This window comes from Aulostomus chinensis, chromosome 17 (genome assembly GCF_037954235.1).
Source record: "Aulostomus chinensis isolate RoL2024-O1b breed Wild chromosome 17, RoL_Achi_v1.0, whole genome shotgun sequence".
Classification (NCBI taxonomy): domain Eukaryota; kingdom Metazoa; phylum Chordata; class Actinopteri; order Syngnathiformes; family Aulostomidae; genus Aulostomus; species Aulostomus chinensis.
Genome location: NC_141336.1, coordinates 722,986 through 744,001, shown reverse-complemented (window position 1 = coordinate 744,001; position 21,016 = coordinate 722,986). Strand labels below are relative to the sequence as shown.

General features: G+C 44.8%; 1 protein-coding gene across 3 annotated transcripts in view; it reads right to left on the bottom strand.

The window, feature by feature from the left end:
• Positions 1–21,016, bottom strand: part of dicer1 (dicer 1, ribonuclease type III) — a 54,620-nt gene that overhangs the window by 6,608 nt on the left and 26,996 nt on the right. For all 3 annotated transcript variants that reach the window (XM_086182140.1, XM_086182138.1, XM_086182141.1), the window contains 16 exons: positions 20,272–20,514; positions 20,026–20,180; positions 19,798–19,930; positions 19,644–19,719; positions 19,390–19,529; positions 16,375–16,554; positions 16,067–16,280; positions 15,644–15,797; positions 15,370–15,552; positions 15,178–15,283; positions 12,817–12,992; positions 11,750–12,479; positions 9,007–9,159; positions 6,954–7,577; positions 3,712–3,961; positions 1,862–2,130 (listed from right to left, as the gene is read on the bottom strand). In XM_086182140.1, the coding sequence (XP_086038266.1) occupies positions 1,862–2,130; positions 3,712–3,961; positions 6,954–7,577; positions 9,007–9,159; positions 11,750–12,479; positions 12,817–12,992; positions 15,178–15,283; positions 15,370–15,552; positions 15,644–15,797; positions 16,067–16,280; positions 16,375–16,554; positions 19,390–19,529; positions 19,644–19,719; positions 19,798–19,930; positions 20,026–20,180; positions 20,272–20,514 (3,786 nt within the window). The remainder of the gene's footprint in view (positions 1–1,861; positions 2,131–3,711; positions 3,962–6,953; positions 7,578–9,006; positions 9,160–11,749; positions 12,480–12,816; positions 12,993–15,177; positions 15,284–15,369; positions 15,553–15,643; positions 15,798–16,066; positions 16,281–16,374; positions 16,555–19,389; positions 19,530–19,643; positions 19,720–19,797; positions 19,931–20,025; positions 20,181–20,271; positions 20,515–21,016) is intronic.

Below are 21,016 nucleotides of genomic sequence, written 5' to 3'. Positions count from 1 at the left end.
CCACTGATGTGTCAAACAGAGCCTGAATTCATTACATTGCTAATTCCACTGACACATCCAGTCAAAACAATTCAATTCACAATGTTCTTTCCAATTTATTTATGTATTCTCAAATAACCAAATGCTGCCATAACCATTTCAGAAATTAAAAATGCAGTTGGAATTCACTGCTGCTCTCCAGCAGGACACCCTGAAACAGGCAGAAACACGTGACAGTCCCACGACACACCGCCAACACCAGATGAATCAAGGGCTTCTATGAATTTCAGACAATGGAGCTGACCAGGATGGTGCGGAGCTGAAACAGACCAAAGGAAACAAAGAGCAAATGCAGTTCTCATTGATGTGTTGTCATGTGACTCAGTGGCTCCTCTCTTATTGGCTGAACCCAGAGATATTAGTACTAGGACCAAACTTCTGTATACAGCCTAGGTACAGCGACCTCCGTCATGTGTAGGTGAGTCGGGATCACCCAGCGCACTTCCATAGTGTTCTCCACCACCAACCCTGTAATCTTCTGAGCTCATGATGAGGTAGACGACAGTTCCTGGCATCTTTCAGCCTGGTTCCACTTGGGTCGCCAGGTGTCAGTTGCTGCTGCATGCTGTCGGATCCCAAATGGCCCAATGACCCAAATGTCAGCTTAGTATTTGGAGGGCGGTGCTCTAATGTTGTCATCCGTGCCACTTCTAACTTTCACTCTGCCACAACGCCACCAACAGAAGCAGAGGTTGTAGCTCACACCCTGCTGAAAACCTAAAACAGGACTTGTTTTTAAATTGGTATTTGGAGACAAATGCAAATTTCAGGGAAATAAACACAACAATTTATTGTGAATTGTTTTTCAGCAGAGCCCCAAATTCAGGAGAATCACTGATGATCACTAGCCAACAAATCCACAGCTGCTGCACCCAGCTAGCAGGACAGTCTTTGGCTCTGATGGCTTCGACACACTTGGAGAGTAAATCTGGATTTGGCTCCAATATCATCAAAAACAGACAGGTTTTTCTCCATGTTAGTCTCAGTATCACACCACCAATGCCATCCCTCATCTGGCTGAGTGCACCTCCAGAATCGGTTCTCTTCATACATCCATGTACGTGATTAGAAACACCATTACAATCAGAGAGAAACAATGGCTGGGGGGGGGGGGGGGGCAACCACAGCTGGAGTTCAGTGTCAAAAGTTCTAAAGCTTGATTTAGACTTCTGACCAAGTCAACCCATGTTATTCCATCTTCAGTTCCATGACCACGTAAACAGGGAATTCTAGATTTATCCGTCTCCTCTAGATGAGCCCATTGGTTGCCTTCATTTACAACGAAACAAACAACACGTTTGAGAAGCTGACGCTCTGACTGTTTATCCATGCCCCAGCTGGGGCACCACTCCCTTTCAGAAAGACCAATAAATGAGCTTTGAAAGGATCCCATATGGGCCTCCAGGCCTCCTCCAGTAACACCGTCCCCTGACAGCTCCTGCACCAACACGGCATGTTTAAACCACTGACAGTATTTACATTTGCGTCATGTTATTTGATGAGTAGTGAACAGTGAAGCGCTGCCACATTACTGGAGCTCTGTCTGAATGTGAATGTCCCCCAGGGCGCTCAAGCACATCTCAAGCAGAATGAGGTGAGATGTGATGCCAAGATAGGCATTTCCAGGCAAATTAAACCCAACTGTATGTTCCCTTCAGTACTCGAATCACTGAATATGAAACAGATTCACAGTCTGTCAGCCCGTTATGCAGGCAGACCTCCTGTGAATGCCATTACTCAGCAAAGATCAAGTTTCTTCCTACAAGGCTCGCTGGTCAGTTCTGATGCTAGCTCATCAGCTAGCTAGTGGTCACAGACTCACCTCAGAGTCCATGCCTTGCATCTCATTCTTCTCCAACTGGAACTGCACAAAGTCATCGATGACATGGAAAAGCTCCGGTGAGATGGCCTTGAAGTATTTGTGGTAGTCGTATTTGACGGCCAGAGAGGCAAAGATGGTGTTGTTGACAAGCGCTGAGCGCAGGTCAGTCAGAACACCTGGTGAGTGCTGCCGCGGGTCTTCATAAAGGTGCTTTGTTATGAGGTAGTCTAGGATTGCATCACCGAGGAACTCCAGCCGCTGGTAACAATCTGAAGAGGGAGAACAGCAGCAGCCACAGGTTAACGCTAGACCTTTATACACCTACGGCACATGGTCGTGCTGCTCAAACCACGTCTGTCAACCCGGTTTTGGGAGCAGGTCCTGGCAGGCCCTGATGTAAAACACTGGCGTGTCTTAAGTGTGTCTCCACATTGTTTAGGACTTGACTCACAACAACATACAATTTCAGCTGTGAAATTGTCCAAACTCTAACCTGGAAAAGCATCTGCTCTCAACAGCGATGTGTCGTTATTTGAAGTGATTAGAACGTCTCTGTGCGTCCATACGTTGTCTGCCAGCTGAGGGCCATGGTCATGGACACATCCCGATGGGCTACAAGTTACTGAGGGTGCACTAACAGCCACTCAACAGAAACACATCAACACTGACAGCATGGCTGCCTGGGTGCCCCCTAAGGGATGAGGCTGGGCCACACACACCTTCTGATGGTGATAAATCAGTCAGACAGGTGTCTCACACAGTCACTAGTTAGTTGGATGACTGATTGTGATCTGTACCTGGCACGAGCCATCTGATAATCAAGGAAAAGTCAGAACAGAAAGATAATAAAGATGAAGTTGTATTCTAGCGACGGGAGCACTGACGGTATTTCAATAAAGCCGATCCTCTGATCCTCCAGGAGGCAGCGTGCTCGCGCTGACCGCCACCAGAGAGGAAGAACCCAATTGTCTGCGTCAGTGTTGAGATGTAGTTTTACAATGCATCTGATGAGTTTTAGCTATGTATTTGTACTGTGTAGGGATGCAGATGGTACTACAAACATGTCAGAATTTCCTCTTTTTGGCAGTAAAACAACAGTGAACAAACCCGGGACGTCACTCATAAGCTGTTGACATACTGCACCAACGGGGCTGAAGAATATCTGAAGGTCATTGTGTGAGGTTTTGACCGCCTGAGCAGTTGACGGAAATGGAGACTGTGTCCTTGAACAAGATACTGAAGCCTTGATGGCTCCCAGTGGGTTAGCTGGCACCTTGTGTGTGTGTGTGTGTGTGTGTGTGTGTGGGTGTGTCTGTGTGTGTGTGAATGAAGCAACACTGTGAATGCTTTGATCGACTCAGTTACACGCTGTACAAATTCAGTCCATTTAACGATGAATGAAATAATATCTTTCTGAAAGTTGTATCTAATTATTTAAAAAAACAATTATGAGCGGATCACTTGCAAATTAAGGCATGAAAAATATTCAGATGATGAAACATTTGTGCAAAATGTGGTATTATTGGCGTGTTGTGGCCCCTCCCCCAAAGTCCTAAACCTGTGCAGCATGTAAATATTCTTCGAGTTAGTGTGTTGTCCTCCACATGGTGGCGCTCCTCCATCACCTGCCAGTCACAAACTTCCTCACTGTATCTTCTCAAACTGCAAACTCTACCTCATTTGTATTTTCTTTGCCTTTTCCACATTCGTGTCACTCGTGATTTCTAATCAATAGGGTTGAATTGTATCTACGAATTTCCCTTATTTTTAATGAATCACTGTGTGGACCGTGTCTCAAACATGGAGTAGCCATGGCGGAGGCATCTGAGCTGGTGTAGTGTGAGTCTGACCTGTGATGGTGTTGTAATGGTAGGAAGCATGAGTGAAGGCCTGCAGGAGGTAAGCCTTGTTCTGGAAAGTGTAGTTGATCTTTCTTTCAAAGTTCTCGAAGCCGGAGATGAGGTGGTTGAGGGTTCTCTCTGCATCTGGGTGGTCCAGCATGCAGCGGGGTGGGATCTTCAGCCAGCCGTAGCTCAGGTCAACTGCTGTGGCCCCCCGCAGGCCTGATGCTGCCAGACTGCTTCTCTGTAACGGCAACACCTGCCACGATCCAGGACACACAACCACACAGGCCAAACATCAGCAGTTTGACTGGGACAGAGAGACCTCACAGCTAGCATACAGATGGAGGAGCGGCTGCACCTAGAAACATATATATTATGTATACACATACACACACATATATTATAGATACACATACACACATATATACACACACATATACATACACACATATGCACACACATACATATACACGCACATATACACACATATGCATACACACACATATACACACATATGCATATACATGCATACACACACATATGCATACACACACATATACGTATACATGCATACACACACATATGCATACACACACATATACGTATACATGCATATACACACATACACACATATATACATATACACACATACACACATATATACATATACACACATACACACATATATACCTACATATATATATATACACATATATACCTACATATATATATATATACACATATATACCTACATATATATATATATATATATACACACATATATACCTACATATATATATATATATATACACACATATATACCTACATATATATGTATATATATACACATACACATATATATATACCTACATATATATACACATATATACCTACATATATATATACACATATATACCTACATATATATATATATACACATATATACCTACATATATATATATACACATATATACCTACATATATATATATACACATATATACCTACATATATATATATACACATATATACCTACATATATATATATACACATATATACCTACATATATATATATATATATACACATATATACCTACATATATATAAATACACATATATACCTACATATATATATACACATATATACCTACATATATATATACACATATATACCTACATATATATATATACACATATATACCTACATATATATATATATACACACATATATACCTACATATATATATATATATATATATATATATATATATATATATATATACACACACATACATACCTACATATATATATATATACACATATATACCTACATATATATATATATATATATATATATATATATATACACACACATATATACCTACATATATATATACACACATATACCTACATATATATATACACACACATATATACATATATACACACATATATACCTACATATATATATATACACACATATATACCTACATATATATATATACACACATATATACCTACATATATATATATACACACATATATACCTATATATATATATATATATATATTCACACATATATACCTACATATATATATATATACACACACACATATACCTATATATATATATATATATATATACCTATATATATATATATACACACACCTATATATACACACCTATATATATATATACCTATATATATATACCTATATATATATATATATGTATATATATATACCTATATATATATATATACCTATATATATATATACCTATATATATGTATATATATACCTATATATATATATATACATATATATATATACATATACATATGTATATATCTATACCTATATATACCTATATATATACACATATATACCTTCATATATATATACACACATATATACCTACATATATATACACATATATACCTACATATATATATATACACACACATATACATATACATACACATATACACACATATACATACATATATACACACATATACACATATATACATACATATATACACACATATATATACATACATATATACACACATATATATACATACATATATACACACATATATACATACATATATACACACATATATATACATACATATATACACACATATATATACATACATATATACACACATATATATACATACATATATACACACATATATATACATACATATATACACACATATATATATATACATATATACACACATATATATATATATACACACATATATATATATATACACACATATATATATATATACACACATATATATATATATATATATACACACATATATATATATATATATATATACACACATATATATATATATATATATATACACACATATATATATATATATATATATATATATATATATATATATATATATATGTGTGTTTGTACTGAATGGCTGCACATTCGTAGCGTCAACAGTTGTTTCCTTGTTTGCCTAGATTGCAGGTTGCCAAGTATCCATCGGTCCCACATTCTCTGCGTGTACAGTGGGGCAAGAAAGTGTTTAGTCAGTCACCAACTGATCAAGTTCTCCCTCTTAAAAAGTTGAGAGGCCCTCTAATTTTCATCATAGGAACACTTCAACTATGAGAGACAGAATGAGAAGGAAAAATCCAGAAAATCCCTGGTCAACCAATCAGATTACCTATGATGAAAATTACAGGCCTCTCAACTTGAACAGTTGGTGGCTGACTACACACTTTTTTGCCCCTCCCCTGGGATTGCTCGTATCGTAGCATTCCAACAATTGCGATGTTTCTGCCCTCGTCCACGTGTATCCCAGTTCCCAGATTGACCTGGTTCCCTCGCAACTAACGTGAACGTTGTGACCAGCAGGCACACTAGCACATATGATTGATCAGGTTGGATTGAGGCAGTATGATTTCGCTTCTCTAGTCTAGTTCTAACAGGCCGCACTGACATTTGTTATAACATCAAATTCTAGCCAATAAAAAAGTAGGAACATCAGTCAAGTGTGCTGGTGAGCTCAGAGGTGTAGTGATGTAACAGCATAAATGCCAGCCTGCTGTGGCCAGGCTACCGTGCTAGCCGCTACCCTCATCTTCTGCTGCACAAACTGAACTGATCAGTGGTTAAACATCAACGTGTCTGCTTCCCATCGGTCAAGTGGGCTTCTGGCTCTACTGGACGGGGCCACCCTTAATACTGACGGACAAACTCACCTTTAGACCCAGTGAGCAGAGGAACATCTGGGCAGCTCTCTCTCCACAGCTGGTCAAGTAGCAGCCCAGCAGAGCCTCCACACAGTCAGCTATGCTCTTGTCGGCAATGCACTGCTCCGTGTGCAGGTCATAGGAGATGGACTGCTTTCCCAGCTCAGCACCACAGTTCTCCTCTGATGGGTTCCAAAAACCCACCACAAAGTCGTCCTCCTCGCCAGCCTTGCTGGGATCCAGGTAGCACATAGCATCCCATGAGCTGTAGTCAAACTCCTCGGCCAAGGGCCCGCTGGGTACCGTCTCAGAAGGGTAGTGGGTTGTGGTGGGGTAGAGAGGCTTCTTTGGAGCCTTCCATTCATAGGATGCCTCCATGGAGGGAGAGGGGCCAGGGGCCGGGGTGAGGGAGGGAGGGAAGCCACTTAGAGAGATCTTCTTCCCAAATGCACCAGATCCTAACAGCATGTTGTCGATGAACTTGATGTGTTCCTTGCAGTACTCTAGGTCGTCTTCCATGTTGACCTCATCCTTCAACATCAGCTCACCGTCCTCGTCCACTTCCTCCCCGTCCTCATCATCCTCATCGTAGTCGTTCCCTGAACGCCCATTGGCCAGAAGCTCCTCTTTGGCCTGGATGATGCACACAGATAATGGAGGTTAGAGTGTGGACTAACAGCATCAGCCACTGGGATGACTCAACGACAGAGGAAGGGCAGAGGAGCGGTTCTACTGTCCTGTGTCCCCTTACATCATCCTTGTTTCCCTCCCTCCCTCACCACAGGCGTCTCACTAGCAGTCTTAGCTTCTCTATTGGAAGGCTGCTCAACCTTGCATGACATGCTTACAGGCGACCTGCTGACTTTGGTTTCATTTACAATTCAATTTTCCAAAGCGTGGCTTCTTGACTTCTACCTGAAGCTACGGTGAAACCAGTGCACATTTCAGCCCTTTGACAGGAAACAAACAGGAAACTCGGATTTTAAAAGCAGTGATAGCCATGTACTGACCCCATGAGTTATTTTGGAGTATTTCACTGTCGCCATTAAAAAGGAAGCTTCCTTGTGGTTAAATGCTCCAGCAGCAGATCAGGTTGCAGCCTCGACTGCAGAATCAGGATGAGCTTCAACACCATCATATGACTCAGAGGAAAACAACTCTGGCTGTGGTTGGGAACTTTACAATAAAGTTGTGACTACATTATTATTTGTTTTCAGACAAAAATGGCCAATTATATAAAACCCACAGCAGATTGTTTCAAGCCCATCGTGGGACTGGACACATCGTTGATCCAGTTAGTTCCTGCTGTTCGACATGCAACTGACAGGACAACAAACAGTGGACTGATGTCCTGCCAGACCTGGAGGGCTGCTACCTGCTCTCACCTTGACTGTTCTCATCTTTCATCGGAGCTCAGAGAATCAGTCTCCAGACTCCAGAATGTCAGCAGCTGCTCAGCACTCTGACTGCTTCTGAGGGAAGAAACTGACTTCCAAAGACCTGAAGAGCCGCAGCACCAGAGTGACACGTCATTCTTCTCATCTTCCCTACAGCTTCCTACTAACTTCAGTCTAGTAGCTTGCAGACACACATCATTGGAAGATGAGTCAAATCCATATTTTATTAACATTTCATGAATTGGACATATATTTTAACAGGAGACCTGAGTGCAGTTTGCTAAATGTCCACTGGTTGTTTTCAAACTGCCAGGTTTGTGAGAGGCGTCGCTTACATCACAGATGTAAGCACAGTGGACTCATTCCCACCTCATCTGCTGATTGACTTCCCCATTACTACAACAACAACTAAGAATAATAACAATAACAATAATAATAATATTGTGGAGTCCCCAATCAGGAGACAAGGTGAGCTGTGCCTGCCCTCTAGTGGACTGGCATCTTCATGACAGACGTGCGGGAATCACACCGTCACAGGTCCTATTGAGAATCTCCAGCCAAGGTAGACACACGCCCTCTACAGGTGTACCAACACAACACAGACACACAGACACAGACACACAGGTGATGAGCTGAGAATGGAGCAGGGCAGTCAGACCACTGACCTCCTCTGAATCCAGTTTGTCAGTGCTGCTCTTGTCCTGATTGACCACGTAGCCAGGAGGCAGCCAGTTGACGGGGGGGTCAAAGATGGACACTACCATCCTGCTGGGCAATCCCTTCTTCTTCCCCAGACGATACAGGTTACAGTTGCTCACCTGGACCATGTGCAGGCAGGAAAGGACAGATTAGAGACATGCAGCCACTCAAGTGTGTGTAGACCCACTGAATACAGAGACAATGGAGGATGAGCAGGTTCCAGCTAGTGCCTAGCTTCCACGAGCTAGGTAATGTGTAGCAGCAGGTATTTGGGATGGCTCCCAGAGCCAGCATCACTTTGGATCTGGCCCTAATCATTGTAGTTAGCAGATACAGATTTATTAGGCCTGCCACCAAGTCACGAGTCACACTATACATCTCTTCTCACTGTGTATTAACAGAGAACAAGATCCCGAATCTGCTAGGTAGCATGCTAACACTGGACACTGCTCGTCATTTTCAGGCTTTGACTGGGATTCATAGTTGTTTCGAAAACCTGTTACGCAGCAAAGGACAGTACAGGACATTTTGGTTGAGGTTTTGGCCTTGTTCCTTACCTACAGACAAATTCATGAAATTATTAATTATTTGAAAGTAAATATAACAAGATTTGATAAGGGATAATAACAGACCTTGACTTGATAAAATGCTTCTGAGGGCCATCTATCGAAATTTTATTACTGTCATAGTTCAGTCTTCCTCCTGGTATTGTCCATCAGGCAGACCCTCCCCTCCTCTCTAGTGGAGGTCTGAGCCCTGTACCACAGCAGACAGCTGACTGCTATTTAGTTAAGCTGCTATGAATGCTAGCAGTGGGCGAGGCAGTAGAAGTCTTAAAAGTCAACGAACAGACTTTTACTGGTCTTTACCTACATTGACTTGTGTTGAAAGGTCACTGTGACAACAGTGACATTTACAAAACATTGTAGTGTTAGAACACACATAGCCGGAACTACTTCCAGACTGGGAACAGTGATTTGACGCAGTTTGTTGAGGACTAGAGGGGCAACTGCTGCTGGACAGCAGCTGGACACACCAGCATCCTGGACCTGAGCTAACTGAACCAGATCCCAGAGGAGGAACTGCAGGTTCAGCTACCTGAGACAGTCCCTGTAGTTCCAGGTATGTATCTGACTCTAAAAAGAACATCGTCTTACAGTTCTGTCACACTGAATGTTAAACAACTCTACTGGTCAGCCATCTGATGCAGGTCTTGAGCTCCATAAACTCGGCAGACAGTAAAAGGGTGTTCCATGTCTTGCTTCCTTGTTGAGACAGTTCAGTTGTTTTAAGACAACGAACTGTATTCAGAAAAGTAGTCGGCTTGTCATCTTGAAGACAGACGCTTGTGTAAATCTGCACCAGGATGTCATGATGTCAGCAAGACACGGACCTGTTCATTGCTATCAAATTAGCCAAACGACTGGGACACTGAAGCTGTGTGTGCCTCTGGACGGGATAACCGTCAGACTCATGTGGGACAGCAGTTTGGTTCCTTCAGTTGAGGCTGAAGATGTCATGATTCAAAGGGTCTGCATGGAGCTGCAGATTCATTTACTCACATTAGAACTTAACTTATTCTGCTTAGTTGTTGAGTTAAATTTGCAAAGCACTTTGGTTTAAAAGTCACACGTCAGCACACATTTCATCAGCAAAGTGCCAGTTCATTGATAGTCCTAAACCCTTGAATACAAGATATCTGGAGTCGACAGCCTGAGCAGGTCAGCAGCTGCTTCCTCACCACTCAGATGATGACATTCAGCGGTTTACCTGGGACATTTGGCCGTGGTGTGAGGTGATGAGCTAATGTAGAGGAGTGACATTCACAGGTCCCTCACTCAGAGACACAACCCAGAGACCCTCCTCTCATTGTGACTCTGCTTACTACCCAGCAGCAGCAACTGTCAGAGGAACACCACATTGTTCTCCACAGATTTTCCTTTGGTCTATATTAACGATGAATAAGGATGGGAATTGATACGATTTTTATGATTCCGATTCCACTTTCGATTCTGCTTGATGATTCGGCCCTTTATTGATTCTCTTATCGATTCTCATTTGGTGGGTTAGCTTCCTGCAGTGTTAACAGCAGAGGACATGCTAACGTTGCCACTGCTGCTGGGTTGAGATTCACTCCGGAGCAGATCGAAAACGCCACATTCATTCAAAGTTATCGCAGGCTGTGCGTGCAAATGTTTCTTTCTGCATAGTGGTAGTGCTTCCTCCCTTTGATGAAATATCCACTTTGCAAGTATTGCAAGTGGCCCTGCTGTCATGCCATCCTTTCTTGTGAAATGTAACCAAAACTTTGGGCATTTGTGCTGCTTGGGCGCCATGTTTCCTGCTGGTTGCACTGGTGAATGTTGTCACCACGCATGCCCACTGGAATCAATAAGGGAATCATTTGCAAAATTGGCAAATGATTCCAAGGAATTGAAACACTGGGAACCGGTTCTACACAAGAACCGCTTTTCAATTCCCATCCCTACCAATGAAGTGTTAGAACATTTCATGAGCTCTGTTAACATGTGAGCCTAAGGAATCATGCATTCAGAGCCAAACATTTGTAAAGTGAAGTTTGTTGGGTTCTACTGGAACTACCTGCTGTCTCTGATGTCATCCTTGAATTATTTCTATCAATATATTTCTATTTTGTACAACTTGGGAGTCCTAAATGTGATAGCTCTTCCAGAGATGCCATTGTCTCACCTTCTTGCTGCGCATGTAGCTGAGTCGGCCCTCATGTGCATCAGGGTAGGTGCAAAACAGGTATGTGGTAATGGCATGTTTGAGGAAAGAGTCGCCGAGCATCTCCAGCCGCTCCAGGTTGAAGCCATCACTGGCGTTTGATAGAGTCAAAGCCTGCAGGATGAGGCCTGGGTTGGGTCCCAGGCTTTTGGGGAACTCCCCTGACTCTGTGCTGGTCTGGGGGACAGCCACCAGGGCAGGAGAAGGTGCTGTGTGAGCATTGGGACCCGTGTCTGCCTGGCTGCAGACTGAGGTAGCTTGATCTGTGTGGTCTGAAGTCCTCCCTGGTGTACATTCATCCCTCGGCTGTGGAGGACTCGTGCTGGGCTGCTTCAAGCTGGGAGAGGGCTGCACATGAACTGAGGTAGTGGTTTGCATTGATTCAGGGCTCTGCAGTCCAGGGGAACTGGGCTGTGAGCATTGGCAACTGTCATGATGCTGAAAGTTCTCTACTCCTTGATGGCCATTGTCGCCACAGTTGGTGACAAGGGCAGTGCCGTTAGTTAGCTTCCTTGTGCAGATGGTGTCTCCGGGCTGGGAAGAGTGGTGACGACTGGGATGTGTTAGGGAAACAGACTCAGGTGAGTGGTGCTTACAGTGGCCATCACCATCCTCACTGCAGGACTCGGAACAGGAGATGAAGATTTTGCTGTCAATGGATCTCTTCCAGCCAAAGTCCAGATTTGGATACCTGTAACACACAAAAATACATTTGACAAAGATGCAAAGTGGGGTTTCTAGCAGGAACCATGAGTGTGTGTGTGTGTGAGGCATGCGCACGCACACACACACACACACACACACACACAACTGGAACCCTAAACCCGTGTCAGCATTACTGGGACGTACATGGACAGACCACAGGTAATCTACCCCATGACCTAAGTGAACCCTTTCTTCTCAACCTGTCAGACCCAACCTACCTGTGTGTGTGTGTGTGAGAGAGAGACACTACCTGTATTACCAGGGGTACTAGCCCCTGCTCTACCCTAAGGTATGGCAGCCTGTGCAGAGTATGTTTTAGGGACCTGAAGTCAGGAGGGAGGGTCTGGGATCCCACTCCAGCTTCAGAGGCCGTCTGTGATCGGAGCTCCTCGGCCGTCAGGAGGCAGTGGAGGCGGTAGAGGATGCTGGGCAGACACACAGCTTTCCTCCACAGGGAGGCAGGGATGGGATGGATGGCACACAGCTCCGGAACCAGGATCTGACAAACAACATCCCTGTTAGATCAGTCAGCACCTTTACACAGCAGCGCTTGGTGGTGCGGTCTGGAGACCTTTGGATCCATGTCAACTGACCTGACCAAAATATTGCGGTGATCTTCAGACATGGGGGATTAAATGTCTATATGGTTTATTAGCCACTTTTGGGGAAAACAATTGGAATCTCCTGTAGGAATTATCCTACCTCTCAGTCCAGGTGTTTTGATCAGTGTCTGAGTTTAATTGCTGTATTCACACCTGCCCACAAGAACTGCACCAGAGTTTGATTCACAAGGACTAAAGGAGAAAGGTGAGGAAGCACCTTCACTCACAGCTGGACACCATGATGCAGGTCTGGTCCCCACGGAGGGTCAGACGCACCATCACTCATCCCTCTAAACAGATATAAGATCATTAACTCTGTCTCTGCCACTCAAAGAGCTTCCTGTAATTTTTCGTTTTTTTTCTCACAGCAAAACACATTGCAAGGTGACATGGAATAAGGAAAACATAGTGGTTATGGTGAGAGAATGAAGCGATATAGTTCTTTGAAAAGAAAAAAACATTACGATAATAATTATGTAAATGTAATACAAATTTTATATGGTGGTAATGAATATATGATATTAAAGGGATAATAAAATGTTTTAATAACGCTATCTTTACTGTGCAACGAGATGTATAAAGGATATGTATGGCACATAACATTTATAATATTTACAATAATAACTAATCATAGCCATGTGTAGTGTGGGCAACCCCCCCAAAAAAGCCAATCATTTATTAAGTTTGGTTCCATTGACCACTAGGACGCTGCCTGGAGACCCAGCCAGACCCTGAGGAAGTGACAGCCCGCTGAAGGCTTGTGCCCCTTTTGGGGGTGGGTAGGGTTTGGGCTTAGAAAGCTGCAGGCAGGGTCAGGTTGTAATTTTCAGGCCAGTTGAGAGGTCTAACGTGAAGTGCTTCTGGCTATGATTTAAAAACAGGGGTGTTGCTTGATGGATTGACTGATAAATTGAAGGTCTGGAGAGTGTATGTTGGAGCTAACGCTTGATCACTGTCTAATAGGAGGAAATCGGTCGCAGGGGGTTGAGGCTTCTCATGATATATTCTAGCTGTTCTGCCATGGGATACAAGTCAAAGTTGGGCGCTTGGAATCCCCCAGGTTGCAGGTTTTTGTGGAGTTTTGACTTTAATTCATGGAATTTTGTTTTTGTAATAGAAAACTGACATCGTGGAGTTAAGAGCAATAAACTAGGATGTCTTAGGTGAGATGGGATCACTGAAAATAAATTGTTTACTTTTGGTCTTCATCTGTGTAGCCCCGCCCCCAACAAACAGCACAGGTCCAATCACCACAGAATAAGAGGTTCAGACCCAACACACCCGCTAGAGAGGAATTACTCTTCCAGGCTGTTCAAGACTGATCCTGGCAGGGTAAGTAAGGAACAGATAGGTGACACAGTTGAATAATTAAGTAGGTAAATAAATATACTACCATTATACCGCGTCCACATGGCACGGCGCTCTTCTAAGGACGTGTACAAATAGCCGCACCATCATTACTCTCTTTCTCTTTGAACGCCACATTTCCTCCAATCAGTCTGCTTGCTAAACCAGCTGTGCAGCGTTGCAGCAGAAAGCAGAACAGTCTCCCCAACACTGCAGCTGATCCTGGTTCCTGTGCACGTGGAACCGTGCGAGCTGACACATGTACACCTGCCTGCGGTGGAGCCAGGCTGTATAATGTTGAGACAACAGTTGACCAGCGTTCTACCTTTTTGATTGAATTATTACTGACCTATTAGAGTTCCTGGTGCCAACTAAGTAGCGAGGGGCTGACAAGTCTAACTGAACTGACTAGTTGCCTGGATCGTTGGTGTCGGCTGGTGCCCATTTCTCATTCAACAATTCAACCCCACCATGGCACAGCTGGCCTGCACATCTTCTTGCTAAAGGACCCCCCACATGACGTCCGGGAGCTGGAGGTCAAGGTTCTGTCTCTTGGGCCACAGCTGAAACATCCTTCTTGTAAAGATTAATTGTGTCAATGCTGGGAGGTAATTCTCATGTGTTCTTCTACAGTTTGGACTGACCATCCTCACATTTCTGCACCTGCTTTGCCATGACCTGCTGTACTTGCTACCAACGTCATGTCTCCAACAAGAAAACAAAAGCAGCCATTACCTGTTTGTTCTGCAGACTCTCCCACTTGGCCTTCCTCTTCTCTGCGCTACTGAGAGGGAGAGCTTTGCCCTTCTGGTTTAGGTGGCGAGGGGTCAACAGGTTCAGTCTGGGAGCACAAGACAACCCCAATTATTTGAGAACCGTTTACAGCTAGTAACATGACATAAATATCCTTATCCCAGTGCCACTCACCTGGAGGAAGTGTGGTCTACATCCAGGAGCGGCTGGTTCAGGTTGGAAAGGTCCAGGTTGTACTTGGTTTTGTAGTACTCAGCAAATGTCTCATATTCTGGTGAAGGAAACTTGCTGAGAGGCGTCAGGTCTGTGTAGACATCAGCAACGTAGAAGCGATGAGGCTGGTCAAAGTTACGGTACCTGGGAGGAGCAGGGGGACTGTCAGGATCAAGCAATGCACACTCACCTGGTACAAACCTAACCTGACCATTCCGGTGTTCTGAAGAAGTACCTTGGAATGATGACAGCATCCTGGTAGTCCTCCAACTTGAAGGTGAAGGGGTTCTGTTTGGTGTACTGAGTAGTAGGAATGCCAGTGCGGGCCTCAGACTTCTCAATGTCCTCCATGAACTTGAAGTCCAGATCAAGCGTGTTGGAATCCCCAACTGAACAAAGGACCGACACAGAATCAATCCATCATGTCATAACACGGTTAAGAGTCTCCAATAAGGGGACAAGTGCGGCTTCATGAAAACTCCCAGTTCTCATTCTCATGCTACCCAGACCCCCTGTCCTCCAGCCCCATGTATTCGTCAGGAACCCTTCTGAATCATTTCCTTTTACACAGGGCAAACACCCATAAATGCCTGGCTTGTCTTAGTGTAAAAGGCAACAGTCAGATGACTGTACAGCAGCCATATGCAGCTCTACGCACCAACATTCAGAGGTAGAACACAGTACGCCGAGTCAGCCAGCGTGGGCTTGAACTCCAGTGCAGGTTTCTCCAAGCGGAGGATGTGGGAAAAGATGTACTGATGCAGGCGAGTGATGAGGTCAAGCTGGGCAGCGGTGAGTGTGAAGCCAGACTTCTGCAGCTCAATGGAGATGGTCACCTCACCTGAGCGAGTGTACACTGGGAAATGAGGGATCTGTAGGGAGGAGAAGAACTAGTTGGTCACAACAGTCTATCTGCAAGTCAAATAATCAGATACATCAGGCATGGAGGCGCCAAATTGAACTTACGCGAGGTATGGGTTTGGCAGTCAGGATGCCGAAGCACCTTGTGGTGTCCTCCGGAGGGTAGAGCTTCCTTCTGCGGAAGTTGAGTTCATCCGGGAGAGGGGTGGTGAGGACCATCCCAATCACATATAGGTAGTAGGTCTGCCCCGGCACAGCGTAACTGTCCCGCAGACACTCTGGTATCTGCAGATTGAAGGAGGGACACACCACTAACCAAACATACAGGGTACTCAACGTTGACGCAGGACATACGCTTTCAGGCTTAATGGTTCCTGCATCAATCTAATAATCTCTGGCTCTGTGTTCACATGTCTGACCTGATTAGCTTGTCAACCGTTGACAAGAGCCACGTCTGGGAAGTGAAGTCTGAGATGATCAGATCAATATCACAACCTCAATGGTGGGAAAATTAATCTGCACGTGTGTAATTATGTGTTCAGTGTCAAACAGAAACACTGGCTGAACTGAAGTAGCAACAGATGCAGACTATTCTCTGCGACTAAAAATAACTTGGCATTTCTTTGCAATATATTTTTCATACTGCTGGAGACAGGCTGAAATTTGCTCTCCACAACCCGATTGGGGCTCGACGGTGAAAGCATTTCACTCGTATTTGGGACTGAAAACAGACGTCAGCTAAATGCTCGATGCGCTTAGGAGCACAGGTGCGAGTAGAAAAATGTGTGCACACGTTCACGTCCCAACAGCCAGCTTCCATGTACAAAGGGTGTCCATCAGTGCACGTGGCACCAGGACATCCTAGGTCTTAGGTTTGATGATTAATTCTATAATTGTACCATGTGATCTGCAGCTGTATGCTCTGGACACTCAGGTGAAGTGAGGAGCTGAGCTGTCAACTGATCACCATCTGGTGAATACAAGCAGCCGAAATGAGTTTCCTCCTCAGGGAGGCTGGGCTCTCCCTTAGAGACAGGGTGAGAAGCTCAGTCCTTCAGGAGGGACTCAGAGTAGAGCTGCTGCTCCTCCAGGTAGAGGAGTCAGTGGAGGTGGTTCAGGTATCTGGAGATGACGACTCCCTCAGGAGGTGTTCCAGGCATGTCTGACCAGGAGGAGGCCTCTAGGCCGACCCAGGACACGCTGGAGGGATTATATCTCTGGGCTGGCCTGGGAACGCCTCAGGATTCCCCCGGAAGAGCTGGTGGACGTGGCTGGGAGAGGACAGTCTGGGCATAAATCATGTCTGTTGGTTTCCATGTGTTGTTGATGTAACTGAGTCAGCAGTTTGTTAAAGCCCCGGTGGGTAGCTGATGAATCTCATCTACACCTACCAAAAAAGCATGTGCTGACATGTGTACAGGCTTAATGTGTGCAAGTCAGCCTGGAGAAAGAACAGCATGTGTGTGCGCGTGCTTGTGTATGAGCACGGTGACTATGAGCAGGACACATAAGGCACAGTGGCCCCTATTTATCATCGCTCCAATCACGTTTGGAAACCTCATAAAATTCCATTTCAATCCCAGTTTGCTGAGCATCATGATACAGGAATTGAATTCACTCTGCAGAGAGGGAACTGATCGCCCTCAGAACTGCTGGCATAGTTGAGCTGGGTTATTCCAGACCTATCACCCATGTCCCGCTGAAAGGACACGGTGGCCAAAAACCCCAGGGACCCAGGTATGGCACTGGAACGCCGGGTTTCTCTCCTGAATTGGGGTTCTAAGTTGTGGCATCACTCCAGGAGGAGATGCCTAGGAAGATGAAACGACCCATGAGCCACTCATCACTCTCCTGGAATAAATCTTGGTGGTCCTGAAAAACCCTCTCTGACCTGATGCGCGCATTCAGGTCCTCTAGCAGAGCCAGATCTGCCATTGTTAAGCCTGAACGCCTCACAGCCAAAGCTGTCGTTTAAATAGGAGACTGACTAAAGTTCCACCTGTCACGTCACAAATCTGTTGATATATTCATTGCTTTTAAGTACGGGATTGTTTGTCGACCTGTGCCTAATTAAAGCAGCGTTCCATGCACCAGTTCAGATTGAAAGGGTACTCAGGTACACAATTACATATTTAAAATGCATTCTTGAATTAATATGCTCCACATTTACCATAAGGGTTTGTCTTGATGCCCACACCTTCATCAGTGGCACGACATCTGCTGTTAAAACAACTCTCTGACTCCTGTCCATGAACCGCAAGTCACCTCACGTCAAATCTAAATTTGTGTAAATGCGTATCCTGAGGTAAGATGTCATCGCAGAATGCGCTCACGTTCAAATTGATAACTGCTACAGCTTGAATAGAAATAAACATAAGTGTTTTACTCTCGTTTGATAAATGAAGGCCATTAAGAGCTGCGTGTCTTCATCCTGCTGCAGATGAGTGGGACTTATTCATTCCACACTCATGTGAGTTAGGATCCTCAGTCTGATCCTGGATCAGTGAGGCTGATCAGCCCTCAACACTGAGGGAATTATTCAACACCATTTGTTCACTTCCTATTTCCTCCCTCGCTGTCTGATGGGCTGCAGAATATAAACCTCAGTGTTGACTGCGTGCAGGCCACTTTATTCACATGAGCGATCTACAGACAAAGAGACCTTAGAGAAATGTCTCCCAGGTGGATTTGAATCAATCATGTTGGCTGCCAAGAGGCTTCTTACCCCAGGGAGAAGCCACTCTGTTAAAGGTGTCAAATAATGGAGAAGGAATTCTTCAGGTGGGTGAACGACTCGTACAGGTGACTCACTGGAGCTGAATCAATGCTCTGGAGATGTTGACAGCGCTTTATTATGTGTGTTATGGACTCTTTCAGTCTCCAAATTTATGGGGTTTTGTGACATAAAAACTGGTGTGGCCAAGTGGAACAGTGGTTCAGGCTCTCCACTCAAGTGTTGTGCAGAGGCTAAGTGTAACGGACAAGAGGAGTGCCCCTCCCTCTGAACGGAGTTGGCCTTCAGAAACAAAGCCAGCTGAATTTTAGAATTTCAATCTGACTGCAGGAGACAGGTTATAACAAAGTCAAGGTGTTAATGCGTCAGCAGCAGGAGTCCCTTACGGCTTTAGGATAACACTGCCTCCTCTTGGTGGAGCCAGGCCGGCCAGGGACAGTGGTCTCCTCCTCATCGTGAAGGTCTAGCTCCTCCTCATACTTCACCGTCTCCTTCCCAACGGGCATCAGGTGATCGTCCAGCTCACCTTGGAAAGATGATTGCGTGGCATGAAGAAAGAGGGACCAAAATGAGCCACAGCAGATGCCAAGAACATTCCCACGGATGCTGATCCTACACCTGCTATATCTCTATTTCTCACCTATTTTGTGGAGTTTCTCACAACACAGTAGTGCAACTGCTTTCTCTGCCAGTCTGGCGCAGTTCATTACAGGGCCCTGTGAGGACAGACACACATCAGTAATGGTTCAGCTCAGGGAGGAGCCAGCACAGGACATTATGCTGTTGTTCCCCACCTTAACGGGAACTCTTAGTGGGGAGTTGATGGGTAAGTAGAGAGTAGACTGGAACCGTCCGTCCTGTGTCTCTACTGTTTTACACTTGGGTGCCAGGTGAGTGAATGGGTCACTGGGTAGCCGAGCACAATACCTGAGCACCACAGGAACCAAAAATGCTTCACAGGCTGCTTGTTTAATTAAAAAAACATTTGAGACTTTGTGAGAAATGGACCCATGGGGGGGTACCTGTTGATGTGTCCGATGGCTGTGTTGATGGTCACCCGGGGGCCACCATCCTCAGATCGTAGCACATAGGGAGGGAGGATGTTGTCATCGTCCAGTACCTGCTCCACTTCAAACTCACTCACTTCCACGGACTTGGAGCACTTGTTCCTCAAGATCTGCTCAAGACAGATGAGACCGTCTAATTAGCTGATTCTATTCCCAAGCAGCTACTCAACTGGACAGCATCCAACGCCAAGGGGGGCCCACCTTCTCTATGGCCTTGTAGGTACTAAGATCATCTTCGAAGGCTTTGGTCCGCTCGCTGTCAGCCAACATGATGTAGTTGGAAACAGGAGCCCGAGCTCTGCCTTTGGACTGGACATAGGACCTGTACTCTGTGGGGAGGTCGAAGCGCACCACCAGGTTGCACTTGGGAATATCCACACCTTCCTCTACGATGCTGGTGGCAATCAGCAGGTTGGTTTCATGAGCCCGGAATTTGCGGAGAACCTACGAGAGAAAGAAGGATGCACATGTGCTGGTTTACACTGAAGCGCTGACTGACCGACCTTCAACCTCTCAAAGAAACAGTCTGATACTGTAGTCAGTCAGACAAGCTTCTGATGTCTACACCAGTAAGAGGAACATGTCCGTGGTTAACTTCATGGCTGCATTGTAGACTGCTGTCATGGTATTCAAACTGGTATCGGGACTCATGTAAATTCAATGGTATAAGAGCAGACAACCAAGGTTCTGGTATTGTGACATCGGTACCAGTGACCTGAGACATTTAGTTTGGAAAAAAGTATGAAGGTGCAACACTGAAGGACTGAAGCTAGTGAATATTTTAGGAAGGCAAAGGCCTCAGCTTTCTTCTGCTTTCTTCCACAGTGGATCCTGGGGTTCTCTCCATTTAGCAGGAAATTGTGAGCAGTTATTGCACAGAGGGAGGGCGGTGGCAGGTCTCAGCGGAGATGCAGACTCCAGCATGGTTTTATCTGCGTTGCCTCCG